We start from the raw sequence: 16,746 nt of genomic DNA on the forward strand, positions 1-16,746 counted from the left end.
AGTTTTTGTACACAGAATGCTAAGCAAGTGCAATCTTGTCCTTTACTTTAATACCCTATATTAGGATAACTAAAAATATTTTACCATGTAAGAAAATTTAATAATAGTTAATATAATCCACAGATGGGTATAATTTTCTGACAATATTCAGAAATATTCTGATGATACTGTGTTCTTGTTTCAGGCCCTGTATAACTCCATAAAAAATGAAAAACTAGAATGGGCAATGTAAGTAATTGTTTTAAATATACATAATACATTATCATCTGGTGACTGTAGCTCTTACAAAGAAATTGCCATATCATGGATTTTGTTCCAGATAGATACAGTACCAGAAATCAACATCTTGACTTGAATGGTATGAGATAAACAGTTTTAAGAATTTGTGAAAATCATTGCTCTCAATAGTAAATATATACTAGTTTTAAGAACTCATTTTCTTAAGAGCAGTTTTCCTTACTATTATCTAAACAGGAAGAGATAGCAAAGCATTATTTAAACAAACTTCAGTTAAAATATTATGATTTCAAAAGAATTCAAACAATGCAATAGAAAAATGTAAATGGAACAGTCCATTATTTCTTTATATGCTTTAAACTCAGTATTATCTTCATTGGAATTGCTGCTGCTGTTTTACATACTATAGCTATCAGTCGTTTCATTTACTGTTTGGTAGTACTTTGTATTTGTTAGCCAACTCACAAAACCTTGTAACTGTGAGATGGAGTATCAGTGGTTGGAATTATTTAATTAATCTATTGCAGAACATGACAAGTTAAAGACAACTGTGTGTGATCTCAGAAAAATTAACTAGGATTGTACCTGGGGAACCATCAGGGAAATCCTAAGGCTGTAGGCTAAGTTGGGAAATCAAAGCAATGTCCCAGAAGGCAAGGGCAAACCTCTTCAGTATTGTTCCCCCCACCCCCAGCCCAACATAGATGTATCCATGTATCACCAAGAATCAAATTTGGCACAGCTTTCCTGCTTAATGGAACTTCAGAACACAGATTATTATTTTCAGTGCTATCTACATCTTAGCAGCATTCTTTTTAGACCAATCCTAAATTAAAGGTTAAATTTAATGATTACCTCAAAGCAAAGCTTAGCATCCAAAACTCAAAATAATTTAGTTTGGATTTTAATACAAGCCAGAAAAAAGTAAAGAAAGTCTTTGTTCCCTCACTTGGCCATTTGGTATGGGACAATCATCAATTTCTCTGTCCTGGTAGTCTTCAGCAATGCATTGTTCTTTGTTTCATGGGGCTTACTGCTGCTGAAATTCATTTATATTGGTTTTACTAAATAATCTATTTCCCGTATGTTTGGGAAAACATATTGTATAATTTTGTTGTCAATTTGTGAATTTCCTTGTCCCTAGGTAAAAATATTTTTTCCTAAAATCTCATTATTTGCTTTGCTTCATTGGTTGTTCATCACCCACTGCCAATATCCCTCTCAAACTTCTCTTCTTTTTTTAATTGTGTGTCTGTGTGTGTGTGTGTGTGCACGCCTTTGAGTCAGTGTTGACTCCTGGCAACTGCCTGGACAAGTCCCTGCAGTTTTCTTGGCAAAGTTTTTCAGAGGTGGTTTGCACTTGCCTCCTTCCTGGGGCTGAAAGAGAGTGCCTGCCTCAAAGTCACCCACCTGGCTTTATGCCTAATGTGGTACTAGAACTCACGGCCTCATGGTTCTAGCCTGAAGCCTTGACCACTACACCAAACTGGCTCTCTTTTTAATTGAGGAAGCAGTTAAATATGCTTGAGAAAGTGCACAGTATAAGATACCGTGTCTTAGATCTAGTGGTTCTGCCTAGCCAAAAAAAGAGTCTGAAGCATATAACATGGTGGCTGTCCTGGTGAACGGCTTGAATACTTTATGAGGATGCTTCCATCACTATAGCTCCAGACAAGGAACTTTTTATTTGTGAGAAGTGAGCATTCCAGATGTATGTTCCAGCCATCACCAGCGTCACTGTGGAACCAAAAGTAGAGGTTTATATGCTGTCAATGACTTAGGACTAGGAATGCTGATTGATTAAAATTAAAAAAAAAATCAAACCAACCCAGAAATCACAAAGTAGAAGAACTAGAGTAATATTTATTAACACATATTTGGTTATTTGAGAATTCTGGTCCAGTGAATCTCCTGAAACTGGATTTAAATAGCAGTGATGTCAAAAAACTTCCGAAGTCTTGATTAGTCCTTCAACCTAGAGAAAAATCTATGTAAAGACACTCCAAAGCAAGGGGGGGGGGGGAGAGGGAGGGAGGGAGGGAGGGAGGAGGCAGGGCAATAAATGTTCAAACCAAGGACTAGACAGGTTGAAAGGAGAGGGTCTTAATGGCAAAGGGTAGCTCAAATATTGCAAGGTTCCAAAGCAGAATAGAGGTAAATTGTTAGTTTCTAGAAAGATAGAGAGAAGCAACCACTTTCCCCAACATAAATGAGTAGAAAGGGAGAAGAGAATGGCAGAAGGCATAAGGAGATGTGGGCCTGTAGAAGCCTGGGCATTCATTTGGGTTAGCTTATTAGGTGAATAGAGAGGGACTGTAAGGTTAAGCAGAAATGTACGAGGGGGAAAAAAAGACGGGAGGGACTGGGGAAGCATGATTAAATTATTTCAGGATAACATTATTCAAGTAAGTTGGAAGTGGAGACAGCAAACGTGTCATAAATGCCCTCTCTAGTTTGCTATCCCTGGAAACCCTTATTTTATGCTCAAAAGAATTATAACAGTACAGGAGATTTATAATATGTAGGATGGACATATTCTGATTGTTCTGTAAAGTCAAAACTAAAACTCTTATTACTCAAAAAATCTAAAGTACCCATTCCAGCACTGAGAAATTTGGTGCAAATCAAGTAGGTGGAAGTTGACCCCAGAAGTTCAGATGAGATTTAGCAGAACTGTTTCAAAAATTCTGGCTGGCTGCAAGAATTGTGATTTTCATTATTTAAAAAATGAGACCAGTTTAAACTAATACAGTAGAAGTGGACCACTGTGTGAGAATGAAGTCCTAGTAAAACACTTGGCAACAGGAGCATTTGTGCATTTAAAGTCAGCAAGAAAAGGAAAGGATAGATCATAAGGTCCAAGAGAGAAACAACTGCACCTTCAACCTAAACTTTATATATACTTTATACATACCTTTAGACTGACATTTTTTGTGCCACAGAAGAGTCAGCTGCTCTCTTCTATAAATCCAGTTTCCATATTACATGTTTTCCCTACTTTTTTTTTTTTTAAAAAAAGCAAGTTTCAAGTCCTCCTGGAATGAGGGATATGAGGCCAAAGGTTGTTTGCCCCAATTCCACCACCACCCTTTTTAAAAAATTCTTAATTAGCAGTGCAAGGGATTTTTCAAACCTGTTTTATGCAGGCAAAGACGAATAACTGAGGTGGAAGTTCTACATATTTATGCAAATATCAGCCAAATATCCAAGTGCATATTAATAGATTATTTAAAGAAAGGAATATACAGCAAAGCAGCAACCATTTTTATTTCAGTTGGGGGGGAGGAGAGCTCCCTCTAGCTACAGCTAATAGTTCGAGAAAAAGACATGTGTGGTTGTGTTAAAAATCATCATCAGCAATGAATCGTGTTTCCTAAATATGAAAAAAGAGACTTCCAGAAACTATTCAAAATTCTCTTTTGCGGGGGCGAGGGCTGTTTTACAATGCTGTTGGGGTGCACCGCCTTCAATAACCTTCCGGAAGATTTTAAATTTGCGGCGTTTAAATTCTCTAAAAGTACCCGAGGCTGAGGCAGTTTCTTCCTTTAGTCAAAATACTGTATACGAAGCGTCTTCTGACGCCACTCTATCAAATCTCTTCAATCAGGCTCTGGTACAGGTGTAGGTAGAGAACAGCTTCCTTAGATAAAAACCTCACTCTTCTTCCCTTTGCAGGACTAAGAAGGTCTCTTCCAGACCACCAGCCTTTTCATTTCACTTTTAGAATGGTAAAAACCCTGCAATTTTGGGGAATAGTATTTTTCTGATATTAAATCGCGATGAGGGCGGTCACACCACACACTTCCGCTCGCAGAGCTCAATAACGACTCGGTTTCTGTCTTGTGCTGCCCACCTATGAGTGCGGGGGATGCTAACCAATCAGTGCTCGCTGTCGCTGCTCGCTCGCTCTCTGCTCCGCCCTCCTCGCCTTGCCCAAGCTGGCCGGGAGCCGAGTGCCCTCCCCCCGTAGAGCTGGCTACCGCCGTCCATTGGTCGAAATCCTATTGCTCCGCCTCCGCATAGAAAGAGCGTTCGCTACCTGCCACGGTCTACGCATTTCTGTACTGTAAATCTAAATGTAGTGCGCCTGTTCGTTGGTTCGGGGAAAAGCGCGCTGGAAAGCTTGTATTGACGGAAGCTACTCAAGGGAAGAGAAATGCAGAGAAATGCACTGACTCCTCCCCCCCCGCTGCCATATTGTAATTGTTGCAATCCCAACTCTCTTGGACTAAAGAAGACAGCATGGCAGGATGCAGGCAGTTGTGCACTCTCATGCAGCCTCTAACTATATGTTAAAGCTAAATCTTTAACCAGATCCTGGCAGGATGCCGCTGTTTCAGGTGGGTTGCAGGAGAAAGGGGTTTAAGGAAGATGAGTTCCAGATGGCATGCCTAAATAACCTTTGCTTTTCCAAGCTCCAGGAACAAGACGCCAAGCCTTTATTTAGTGGCGGGAGGGACGTGAGGAAAGACGCCACCCTGCAGGTAGTGCGTAATGGCTGACCTGAAGGCAGAAACCGCGAGGTGAAGCTAAGGGACTCCTGCATTCACCTCAAAGGGAAAAGCGGAGTATCTCACGGGTTGCAGGATTGCGGCAGAAGCTGCCCATCAAAGCGCAGTCATCAGGATTGAAAGGGAGCAGGTGTTTTTTCTTCACTTGCAAAATGTCTAGGAGGAGGCAGTTATGAGTTCCACATCAATTGGGCCCTTCTGACGACACGAAAATGTCAGCGTCGTAGATAACGAGCGAGCTCCCCGGCAGCTTAATACTGGCACGTGCGGTGCCGGTTCTGCTGCAGACGTTTTGGCGCCCCCTTTACGGCTTGGCCCATTCCGATTTCGTTAGGAATGTCAAAAACGCGCCCCCTTGTTTCTTTTTTTTTCTTCAAGTTTTTGAGCTTTACATTTACGATTTTCAGCCCCGGACATTTTTTTTCTTTTTCTTTTCTCAATCATTTTCACTCTATTTACAATGCGGAAATATTTAACCCTTGAGCGGGCGCACCGATTCATAGAATACGCTGTTACTGCTTTTCGCTTTTTTACTGTGTTTTTCGAAAGTCTTTTCAATTTTGGCGCCGCCTAATATTTGGCGCCCCTAGGCAGTGCCTACTTGGCCTTAGCCTAGACCCGGCCCTGGGCATGTGGAAATCCCTTTAGTGTACATAGGATATACTAAAAGGAAGAACGCTGAATGACCACCGAAGTCCACTAGGAAATTCCAGATGGTTATGAAAAAAATGGTTGAAAGATAATAGGAATCATTTCCAAATCAAAATACTTGTCAAAACTGAAAAATAACTCTTGTAAAAACTATTGGAAAAGAACAATTCTAATTCAAATATTAATCTAAGGAAAATTGCTAGCAGACCAGATTCTAGGGAATCATCTCCAAATAGATAACCATTAAAACATGTTAAACCAAAGGGACTGAAAATACACAGCTTGGTCTCTTGGCACAATCTAAATAAATAAGACTCAGAGTCCTTAGTGCTAGGTTCTGGAGGTTTCCCTAGCAGTGGCCCCTCCTCCCATTGGCCACAGTGATCAGATGATTACTGAAGAGCTACAGGAATGCACTGAATGAGTAAGGAGACACCATAGCGAATGACAGGAGTCCTACAGTAAATAACAGGATCACCAATGGATGCATCAAGAAGCCACACTCACTTTCCCAGTATTCCACAAAGCAATTGCCATTCCTTTCAAGACACCATAGAATTCAGGTGGCTTCTGAATACTGTAGAAATGTACTGGAATGTGAACAGAAGCCCCATGGGAAACATTGAGACTCTCTGTTATTCAAAATTACATGAAAAAGATACCTCCCCACCCTGAGAATCCAACTATCACTATCACTGCCCAGAAATGTCCTTCCTCACAAACAACCATAGAAGTCTGCTATTCTTTCTAATGGTTATTAGAAGGAATGTAATTGGTTTTTTATGATTATATCCTCCTTTTCATCCCTGAGGTCAAAATGGCTTAGATGAGGAGCTTATCCTCATGACAACATCACTGTGAAGTAGGTTTAGTTGAGAGAGTGTGACTGGTCCTGAATCACCCAGTGAGTTTTCTTGACAGGATGGCCATGAACCTGGGTGTCTCTGATCCTAGTCCAACACCTCAACCATTGTACATGCTGGCTCTTGAGAAAACCCAAGGCAAGAACTGCAGGAGCCCCAATAATGCTTTAACATTCACTGGTACACCCAGGAAATTACCAGAACCTCAAAATACAGGTGTTATGACTACTACAGAGCAGTGCTCCATTCTTCTGAGGACCATTAGGACTCAGCTTCTCTGAATGATCACAGAAACTAGACTGAGAAGCACCACAGAAAACAACATAGCCCCAGTGTTGTTCATGGGTACGTTGAGGAATTTCCCCATGCCCTAAGAATCCTGAGGTTAGTACTGTCCACTGCAATGCTCACTGCTAAGTAGCATTACAGATCAGCTGCTCACAGTGAGGCTGTGCTACATGGGCATACCATGCTGTAGCTTCTGAGTGGTCTTCAGGGGCAGCCCCATATAGAGTTTATTGCAATAGGGCATGTTAAGTGACTAGGGCATGAGTGACCTGTCTGAAGGGCTTTCCAGTCCAGGCATGGGTGCAACTGGTGCACAAGGTGGAACGTACCCACCCCATCATGAGCCAGTCCTAGATGGGAAAGTGCAATCCCATTCAGGACTAAAGGTGGAGAATTTCCAAGATTTGGAAGGCTCAAATACCCATAGCCACTCAGTCTTGCTAGGGTTGAGCCTGAGTTTGTTTCTCTCTGTCCAGATCTCACATCCTCTAGACATTGGGACAAGACTTAGACAGTACCACATGGGTGGCCTGGGGTCGAGATGTACCATTGGATATATTGATATATAGATTTTAAACAGAAGAGGTAAGAGTGTCAAGCCCTGTGGCACCCCACAATTTAGGAGCTTTGGGCTCAATCTCTCCTACCTTTGGCAACATCAGCTGGAACCACTCCTAGATAAAGAAAAAGTTATTTACAAAACCATGGGATCAATGCACAGCAAGAGGCCATCTAATCCAAGGCTATGTCAAATGCTCATTCCAGGCCACAAGTAAGACCTTGGCTGAACTGCTCACCACATCTTTAGGGAGAACAGAAGCCATACTAGAGCAGCAAAAGCCACAGTGATGTTTGTAGGAGTACAGTGGAGTCCTGCAATGACAGAGTTCTGGCAATGCTTCAAAGATCCCATTGTTACTACCACCCACAAGAATGACCCCTTCTTCTGAACACCTGCAGAAATCCATTGCATTCAGAACGGACGCTCCACAGAAAAATGCAGGAGGCCAAATATTGCTCCTAAGCACATAGGACTATATTGCAAACAAGCCTAAGGTCTGTCTATCACATCCAATGCACAACTCTCACTATCTTTGATTAGCCCTATCACCAGCTACACTTTGCAATAGCCATTAGAATACCTTAAACTAAGAACAGCATCTCCACAACAAATTATAGAAGTGATAATACAGCTTCATATTGGGGGTGCGGCCCAAGAATTCAGGTATCATGACTATTTCTGCTACAGCGCTCCTATAGCAAAAGGTATAGGAAGCACCTGTTCTTACAACTGGTCAGAAGAATGCATTGAATTGCAGAAAGAAACACCCCAGAAAGTTTTGAGTATTGCTCATTAGTGTACAAAGCAATGCAACCAACACCCCAGGGATTCAGTCCCACTCCAAACCAGTCTTCCCCTCAAGAAGCCTAGGAATCCGTTATCCTTCCAAATGGCCGATGAAATGAATGAGAATAAGAGGCTTCCAAAACTACAATGTTGCTTCATAGGTAACATCAGAAATACTCCTGTGCCAGGAAAACAATTATGAGTAGTATAGAAATATGGCCTCTGCTTGCAAGAAACTCTAAGAGAAAAAAGTAGTCCCAGAGGAAATGGCAGAAGCTACAAATCAGTAGAATAGCCTTTGAACTGAATTAGCCTGAGAACAGTAGATCTTTGGGTATTAGTAAGATCCCCAGCTGTTCATGAACATACGAACAGACTACTGCAGCAGTTCTAAAATGGCTCTAGACCTCTGCATTTGTACACTGTCATCTTTGTTCATCAGCTGAGCCTATTTCTGGCTCTGTTGTTTGTAGCAGCAAACAGCAACAGGAAGATCCTTTATTTGTGGTTTGTGGAGTAGCTGTTCAACAGCCAGAAAAAACCCTGAACTGCTGAGCAGCTGTTACACAGCTGAGCAAATGACAGGCTGTGAACTGCTCAATAGCAAGAACAAGAGTGAACAGGGAAGGGGTGGTCACGTGTTTTTCTACCTCCATGCAATGAAAATCTTCAGTGTACAGGGAAGCTATACAAATGCTCAACAAGATTAAACTGATGGAGCTTCATCATTTAAAAAAAAATGCTCATTTGCCTTAGCCACCTCAGAAATGGGAGAACGCTATATCTGGCACCTCCTGTTGCATGCTACAGTCAGGCTTCCAGGAAGCTGGGACTTTTGCCTAAATTAATTGATCTGTAGCCTAAAGGTAAGGTTTTTCGTAGTTGCTTCCCATTCCATACATGAACATTGCCCTGTTATTTATGTTGTGTTGGTTACTTCCTTATGGTCCTGTTTCATTAAACTTTTGTCCAGTTCCACTCCTATAATAAATGCAGGGCATTTCATCTCTTCTTGTGGCACAAGTCATTCCTTCCCCTTTAACACTGCTGTGCATCTCAAATCACATTTCAATTTATTTCATTTTTGCTGCATTGAAACCCTGGAGAACTTAGGGGCAGGTTGATTTCCTGTTGGTGGGAATTCTTACATCACCTGAGCTTCTGGGCAGAATCCACCTCATTCTACCCTCCACAAAATATCAGACATTGGAGAAGAAAGGAATGGTAGATTTGCAGCCCCATCATCCTAGCTCCTGCTCTGATTGTATAGTCTTTAGAAATTCACTAGACATCATGAAACAAATATATGAAGGGGTTGGGCATCAACTGAATACCAGTTTTTGTACTGTCTAATTGTTTAGCTGGAGGAAACAAGCTCACAGTGTGGGTTTTTAGAGTCTATAAGCAGTGAAACCCTCACTGATATGGAAGAGCCTTTAGGGATTTTGCTGTGTTTTTGTTGTTTGTTTTTTCCAGATTACAGAGAGAGAGAAATATTTAGTCTTTGGTTGCAGAGGTTCATTGGAAAGATCTGTTTCATGCAATTTAAAAAGTGAATAGCCATAATTAAAATTCACTAGACATAAGGTACCCTTCAAGCATTATAATAGAGTTTAATATTTTGAAAGTCCTCATGATAAAGCCCATCCCTTCCCACTGGCCTTTGGAAGATTTCAGAATATTTGGGAATGCTTTGGAGATAGTTTGCTTTTTGTTGAATATCGCAGGAAGAGAGTTGACTGGCACATAGAAATTTAAATGCCTCCTAGGAGAGAGTATGCAGTGACAACTCAATCAGGTTTCAAGGTCAGATGTAATGTTTCAGAACTAGGCCAGAACTCAAGCCCCTTTTCTAAGCAGCCAAGCCAATTTCCCAGCATTTCTCCAGAGGAAAACTGCATAAAAAGGCTCACTCCAAGAGATTGCAAGTCATTTACATTGCATGAGAGTGCAAACCTACAAGCCTCTCAAAAGAGGTGGATTAAGCAAATCATTGGAAAAGGTAGATGTGATACGTTACACAAGACACATCTACACACACTCCCAGACACCCCTTTCAGTGGCCCCCCAAGTGGCCCCACAGTGCCCCCCAAGCTGGCAAGCTTACTGTGTCTAGCAACGTGCATTGCAGGAATCTCAGACCCATTTTTCTTCTTTGTCTTTTGACTGTAGTAACCACTTGCTGAGGCTTCTGCAGTATCCTCAGAGCTCTCTGTAACTCTTTGTGAGTGCAATTTGAACTAGATCCATCCCATTCCTTGCCTTCATCACTCCTAAGATATTGCTCAATCAGTGGTTATTGCTCAGAAGCCCCAGATAAATTATACAAAGAAACAGAGATTTTGAAGGTCAATCATCCATCACAGAATTCATCCCACTCCAGTTTTCCAGAGAAACGGACAGTCTCAGCTGCAATATTCAAGGTTTTTTTCCACCTCTTCTCTACTGAGGAGACCAAAACCCAGCTGCTGAATAGCCTTCTTGCCAAGCGAAGCTAATGAAATGTGTTCTCTCAGACCACACTGCTACCTCAGCCAGCTCAATGAACAGAGAGCGAAGAAGAGGCAGTCTGACACTGGGGGATGGAGCAGAGAGGCAGCCAGCAGGCAGGCAGGTGGCAAAGACAGACTGAGCAAAAGCAGGCATTGGGCACAGAGACAACTCAGCAGCCACCAAAGAAGATTGGCAGGGCACAGGCAGGCAGAAAGACAGCAGCTGCCTGATGGGCATGGGCAAGCAGTGGACAGAAAGCAAATCAGAAAGGGAAGCCAAAGGAAGGAAAAGGGGAGGTGGCGTGAATAGGAGCACAAGGCTCACTTTTGGCTGGTGGTCACCATAAGAAGGTGGACAAACTGATAACTGAATGCTTAATTTTTAAGGAAGTCAACTGCATCACTAAAACAGAATCTAGAGAACTGTGATGGGGCTTAACAATGTTGCCTGCTAGACAAAACATGTTCATGCTGGGGACACTGGTCAGATGTTATCAAGAAACAGTCCCCAAGTTGAGGCAAACTCTGAAAGGTCACAGGAATGATTTTCTACCAACCTTCCAGCAACGTATCACAGAAATATAAGCATCATCTTGGTAGGGAACTCCTGGATCACTGCTTTGCCTGATATCATCACCCCCAAAGTCATGCTCCACATGCTAACCTCAGGATTAGATGTGTGTACTTTGGAGGAGCTGATGGCAATGAAGCCCTCTGCCTTTCAAAGAATAAGCACCTGCCTTTTTGTCCTGGGTTTTTGCCACCTTCTCTACCTGCCTTTAAGTCTAGGACCATACAAGATCTATGTCCTATGCTGGATCGTTTGTTCCAAGTGCTCTATTATGCTTCCCCAGAATGCTGTCAGCTATACTGGAGTGAAGGAGACTTTGGTGGGAGCACTGGGCAGTCATTACTCTGCTGCCTCTTCCTTTCTATTTAATCCTTCTCATGGGTGAAGCACTGTGGCTCAGCAAAACTTTCTGTGTATCTTTCATATCCGTCAGTTCCTCCTCCCTTGCCCTAGTTGGAAGAGCTGTTAGGCTGCACTGTTCTAGAGCTACTCGTGGACTTGGAGCTATGGCAGTTCTACCAGTCCCTTCCTCACATTTCTTGGAATACTGTACTGTAGTCTTCTGGATGTAGTACAGCTGGTATCAGTGCCAAAGACTGGCCTGTGAATCTAAAGGAAGAAGTGTGTAATCTGTAGGAAAAGGGTAAGACCTGATTTTTCCCAGTGCCTCTGCTTCTGCTTCCTGCCCAGGATATCAGCACCACCTACTGTGAGTGATAGTAGAGAAAAGTGCAAGAAATAACTGAAGGAATAATGCCAAAGGGATGGGGGTGACATTACCTAACAAAATGTATACTTGCATACACTTGCTGGAGAACAAAATCCACCCTCCTCTCTGCTTAGGGACCATTACCACCAGCTTTTCCAGCCCACTCACATTTGGACTAATGTGGAATGTGAGAAGAACACTGCTTACAAAGGACAAAAGGAAAACCAGTGCACACCTCACAATATTGTTTATTTTATACTGTAAAAGAATAGAACTTATTGTATGAGGAAAGGGGATGAAGTAAACTATCAAATTACTGTCTTTAAAAGCAAAATAAAAGATTAAAAGCCAGGGTGCACTAGTGCTGCTGAGACCCAGGCTCTAGTCCATCCTCAGCCACAGATGCTCACTGGGGGGCTTGGGCCAGTCACTCTCTCTTGGCCCCACTGGGTTGTTATGGGGAATAATGAGAGGAGGGTGTGCTACAAATACCTTGACCTCCTGAAGGAATGGTAGGATATGAATCTAACAACCCATAAATAAATATACTGTGAAAGAATGGGAGGAAGGAAAGATTACAAGAAGCATAGGATTAGAAAGTTAGATAAAGAAGGATAAAACAAGGATAGATCCAGTGAATATGGGAATGAGTCTAAAGCATTGAACAAAAAAAATCTGTAGTTTGGTTCTTTGGAATAAAAAGCATTATTAAAGACTGAATCATTGACAAAGTATTGGCTACACTAAGGTGGTGGCAGTGACAGTGATGAGAGAGAGAAAGAGAGACTGATTTGAGGACAGCTCTGTCAGCCGCTGTAGCCAATGTCCTTCTCTCACCCCTCCACATGGAGTTACTGCATGAATAAGTGTTAAAAGGTTCTATTTTAACGTTTTTCATCCCCTTTTACGTGGCATGATACCTTGCCCTTTCCAGCATATTGAGCTTCTGAACTACCTATTGGAGACAACTACTTATCAGTGCTCTGTGGAGGGGTACAAATATGAACCACGGTGAGCTAGTAATGCCTGTCCTACCTTGGAAGAGTTATACACTTCTTAAAAGATATTATTCTGCTCTGAGTTTGAGCACAACCCTTTCCCCCTCCCCCTTTCCTTCTGTCAGAATGAGGTGGTATTCGGAGGAAAGGTGGACCATGATAAGCAGATGTATGACACATTTCATAAAAGTGGATACAGGTGATTTGCATCTGTTCATGCAGGGCTTGTATCTTTTTCATTTTCTTTTGCTTCTCACTAGAAAAGGACAACATTTCCAGGAAAGCTAACTACCCTCAAGGAATGAAGTGTTACCAAATGTAATAGAAACTGTGCAGACATTTTCAAACAATGCTTTTCAAAATAGTGATATTTTTAAAGATTTCCAGTAAGTGTACTGTTTTGAGTTAGGATATAGGAGATATGAAATCTATACTGACCCACTATATACTGGGACCTATAGTGAGGAACATCAATGGCAGATTTCAGGGAAAGAAGTCAAGGAGTACAAGGGAAGGGATGAGACAGGAATAATGATGTCCATCATTACTGTGAATAGCTTGGATCTTTTCCATAAAATAGTTTATCATCTTCTAGCCATTTAGGAGAGAAATAACCACAAACCTCTTCTTGCTACTTCTGAAGGTGAGCAAGAAGAAACTGAGTAGCCAAATGGTTAAAGGATTCTCTCCCATGTGCTCTCCATATCCATCTGCAAAACACTAGATTGGGGTGGCTGATGGTAGACAACCATCAGTTGGCCCCAATCTAGTGTTTTGCAGATTGCAGGGCCGCTCTGCTTTGCTGGCAGAGTTTCCCTCCCTCTCAACCCCATCAAGTCATTTTAATACATTAGAAAGCATCCAAAAAGTAGTATTTCAAAAATTGTTGCACTCTTTTCAGAGGGCAGGGCCACCTTTTGCATCCAGCACTCTGAGTCCTGAGCTATATATCCTAGATGCAACTCCAGGGAGATGACTGCACCATGGAAACAGGGTGTCATCTCCCTTTGACTCCATTTCACATTCCCATAATTAGAAAGTAGATTATGTGGAATACTAACCCCTATATGGAAATGAATAAATATAATTGCTGACACACTATTTGTCTTTCTGTACTTGACTGAAGAGATCATGAAGCTTCAGGATGATCCATATTCAGATCAGGTCACTTTGGAGGGGATCTTGCTTCATTTGGAGAGCCATAAAAATAACCTAACTTATTCCAATTTGGTTTAGGATTCAGCTGAATCTTAAGAACATTTCTCATCTTTATCCATTTGCACAGGATATTGTCTGTGAGGTTTCACCTTGAAAAATTACTGCTAGGCATGGCAGAAGCCTATTTCCAATTATGACTCTCATCCTCATTTGGAAAAGAGGGTGGATTTCGTTGCCCAGCCATAGTTTCCTCTAATTCAGAGCTTCAGAACTCAGCCAGTATGCAAACAAAATGAGATAATCACCTCCATTCCATTCATTTCCATAAGGGCTACTTTCTAAGGCTGTAGGCTGGAAAACTTCCATATTAATAATTTTAGAGCAACAGCCACAATGAAATTATTGATGACTATTTTGCTTTTCTAAATGCTGTATGACATTTTCTCAGAACAATTCCTATGTTTCAGTATAATTCTTTTATTCATTTTGTCTTGCATCAAAGTGATGAAGATGAACTCAGGAAGTCATTATCAGAATTGGTGGATGATAAGTTTGGTGCCAGTGCAAAGAAAATCACAAGGATAGTTGATGGCAGTAATCCTTTCCTAGATGCTCCCCAGGCCCAGAATGCTGTTACCTACAAGCATGGAATCCTCACTCGGAAAACCCACGCTGACATGGATGGGAAGAGAAGTAAGTATTATTTTGTGGGGAGGAGATCAGGACAAAATTTTTCTGGTGAAATAACAGCATGATTCTATGACACTTTCATGACTATCCGTGCAAATAAAGATAGAATAAATAATTCCCATTAATTAATTTTGTTGCAGTTATTAATTATTTCACTGTTTTGGACATATGAAAACATCTTCCCCATCTACTCATTTCATATTACTCTGGGAACTTTCAGGTTCAGTTACATTTCCTTTCTGTTAAGTTCAGACCAAAAGGATTTTAAAACCCTGGGTTCATATATCACATTAACACATTAAATCCATCTTTTAATCATGTTTTTAATAAACAGTAATAATTAGGTTTATCAAAGATTCTAAGTCAAAGCTAAGCCAACCACAACCAATGAAATAGTTACCATAGTTGCTAGCTTACAACTCCCACTGACTATGTAGCACCAATGTATAAATAACCTTTGATTATCATTGTTTTAAAACTGTTTCATATTCCCAAATTGCAGTTCAAAGGTTGCTTTGATAAGCCAATGATTAGGCTCATACATTGTACTAATGGGTTTTGTTTCATTTTGGCTTATTGTGTAGTGGAAACCCATGGTTTATGGCTAATTCATGTTTTAACTGTAACATACTATGATTAAAGCAAACAGCATCTTAGAGCATGATCACCACCAGACATGTGTTTCCTGGATTCTACTGAAGAAATATGAGAGGAAACCCTTGGGAAGCACTTTCCACACCATTTTTCATTGCAGAAAGTCTGAGCTCATTTTTACATAGAAAATAACTGCAGCCATGCCATAAAATCATAAATTTCTTGAAATATAGATATTAATTTCAGATTAAAACAATCCCAGTTAACTCAATTTCATGAGAATTAAAGGGAAGGCAGGGAAATGGACCTAATTTTGATTTTACAGCATCAACAATCTAGGCAGAAACAGCTTAGAGTTCAGAGGCTATTTACTATTTTTTTGTGTGTTGTCTTTTGAATGCTTTAAGAGTGGGTGTTGTCTAGCTTAATCCATGATTTTTCCCTTTATTCCCATCATTGACTCTGCACTGCTGTTTCTCATGTTTCTGTTTTTGGCATGGTCCAAGAATGACTTCTCCTTCAGTTTTTTTGCTTGATAATTCAATACTGATCCTTTCTTCATATTTTTTCCTGTTTATTTTAAAAGTATCTGTTCATATCTATTAAATTATAAAACAAAAGTTTGCATATAATATTGATAGCTGGTTCGCTCTATTAGTATCTCTTGTCTTAATCATTAGTTTTTACGGATTGCAAATGAAATGGCCTTCTGTGGGCTTTTTTTGTGATTTCACATGGTAATCATATAGTCATGGGAAATATTTATCTATCTTTTTCAGCTCCAAGAGGACGAAGAGGATGGAAGAAATTTTATGCTGTGCTTAAAGGAACCATATTGTATTTGCAAAAGGTAAGGATGGTGATAAACACTTTTTCCCACAGAATATTTCCCCAAGGCAAGGGTTTCTACTTAAAGCTAAAATGCACAATGGACAAATATTAGAAAAAAATGCAGCATAGGAAGAAACCTGCAAAATCTAGTCTTAAGCCCTGGCTCTGGAAACTCACAAGTTTGCTTTATAGGCAGCAGAATATTTTGCCTGGAACCAGCAAAAACATTTTGTTTCAAAAACCAAAAAAAAAAGAGAAGGTACTCATACATATACATACACGTTCCTAATTCAGAAGCGAAATGGGCTGGTCATTGATCATTGGTGCAACAATACCAATGGGACAGGCTTGTCCATCATAGTTGAGGTTACAAGCTAATGAATGATATTCCAAAAAGATTAGCATGGCTATGGGGCTTAGGAGCAATTTCTGGGGTGCTGCCAGTGCTGTCCCCCAGCATCTGGTACCTCTGATAATTGGTTACCTCCACCTAAAGAAAAGGCCATCTGTGGCTCTATTATGTATCTGACTTTCATGAACAATAAGGGTTATGCTCTTTCCAAATGTTCAAAATGCCATTGATGCTGTTCCTGCATCTTTAGTAGAGGGGCAATCAATTTCTCCCTATTTTTCCCCCTAGCCACATGCCACCAAACTGCTTGTCATAGGAGCAGTGTGTGTGTGCATGTATGTGTGTATGTGTTATGTAAAGACTTATTTAAAGGATCATGATTTTTGCACACAGAAGTTAACTAAAATAATCCTACCTTATTTGAATTCCTGAGAATTCAGTGGGAGGCAGGGG

The 16,746-nt window shown here is 40.9% G+C and overlaps 1 protein-coding gene across 1 annotated transcript in view; it reads left to right on the forward strand.

The window, feature by feature from the left end:
* Positions 1-16,746, forward strand: part of PSD2 (pleckstrin and Sec7 domain containing 2) — a 69,607-nt gene that overhangs the window by 39,744 nt on the left and 13,117 nt on the right. Inside the window, exons 8-10 of the mRNA XM_025169837.2 lie at positions 185-228; positions 14,329-14,519; positions 15,890-15,960. Coding sequence (XP_025025605.2) covers positions 185-228; positions 14,329-14,519; positions 15,890-15,960 — 306 coding nt within the window. The remainder of the gene's footprint in view (positions 1-184; positions 229-14,328; positions 14,520-15,889; positions 15,961-16,746) is intronic.

Source organism: Python bivittatus, unplaced genomic scaffold (assembly GCF_059951505.1).
Source record: "Python bivittatus isolate LINGU-HERP-01145 unplaced genomic scaffold, Pbiv_v1 ctg000960_np1212, whole genome shotgun sequence".
Lineage (NCBI taxonomy): Eukaryota > Metazoa > Chordata > Lepidosauria > Squamata > Pythonidae > Python > Python bivittatus.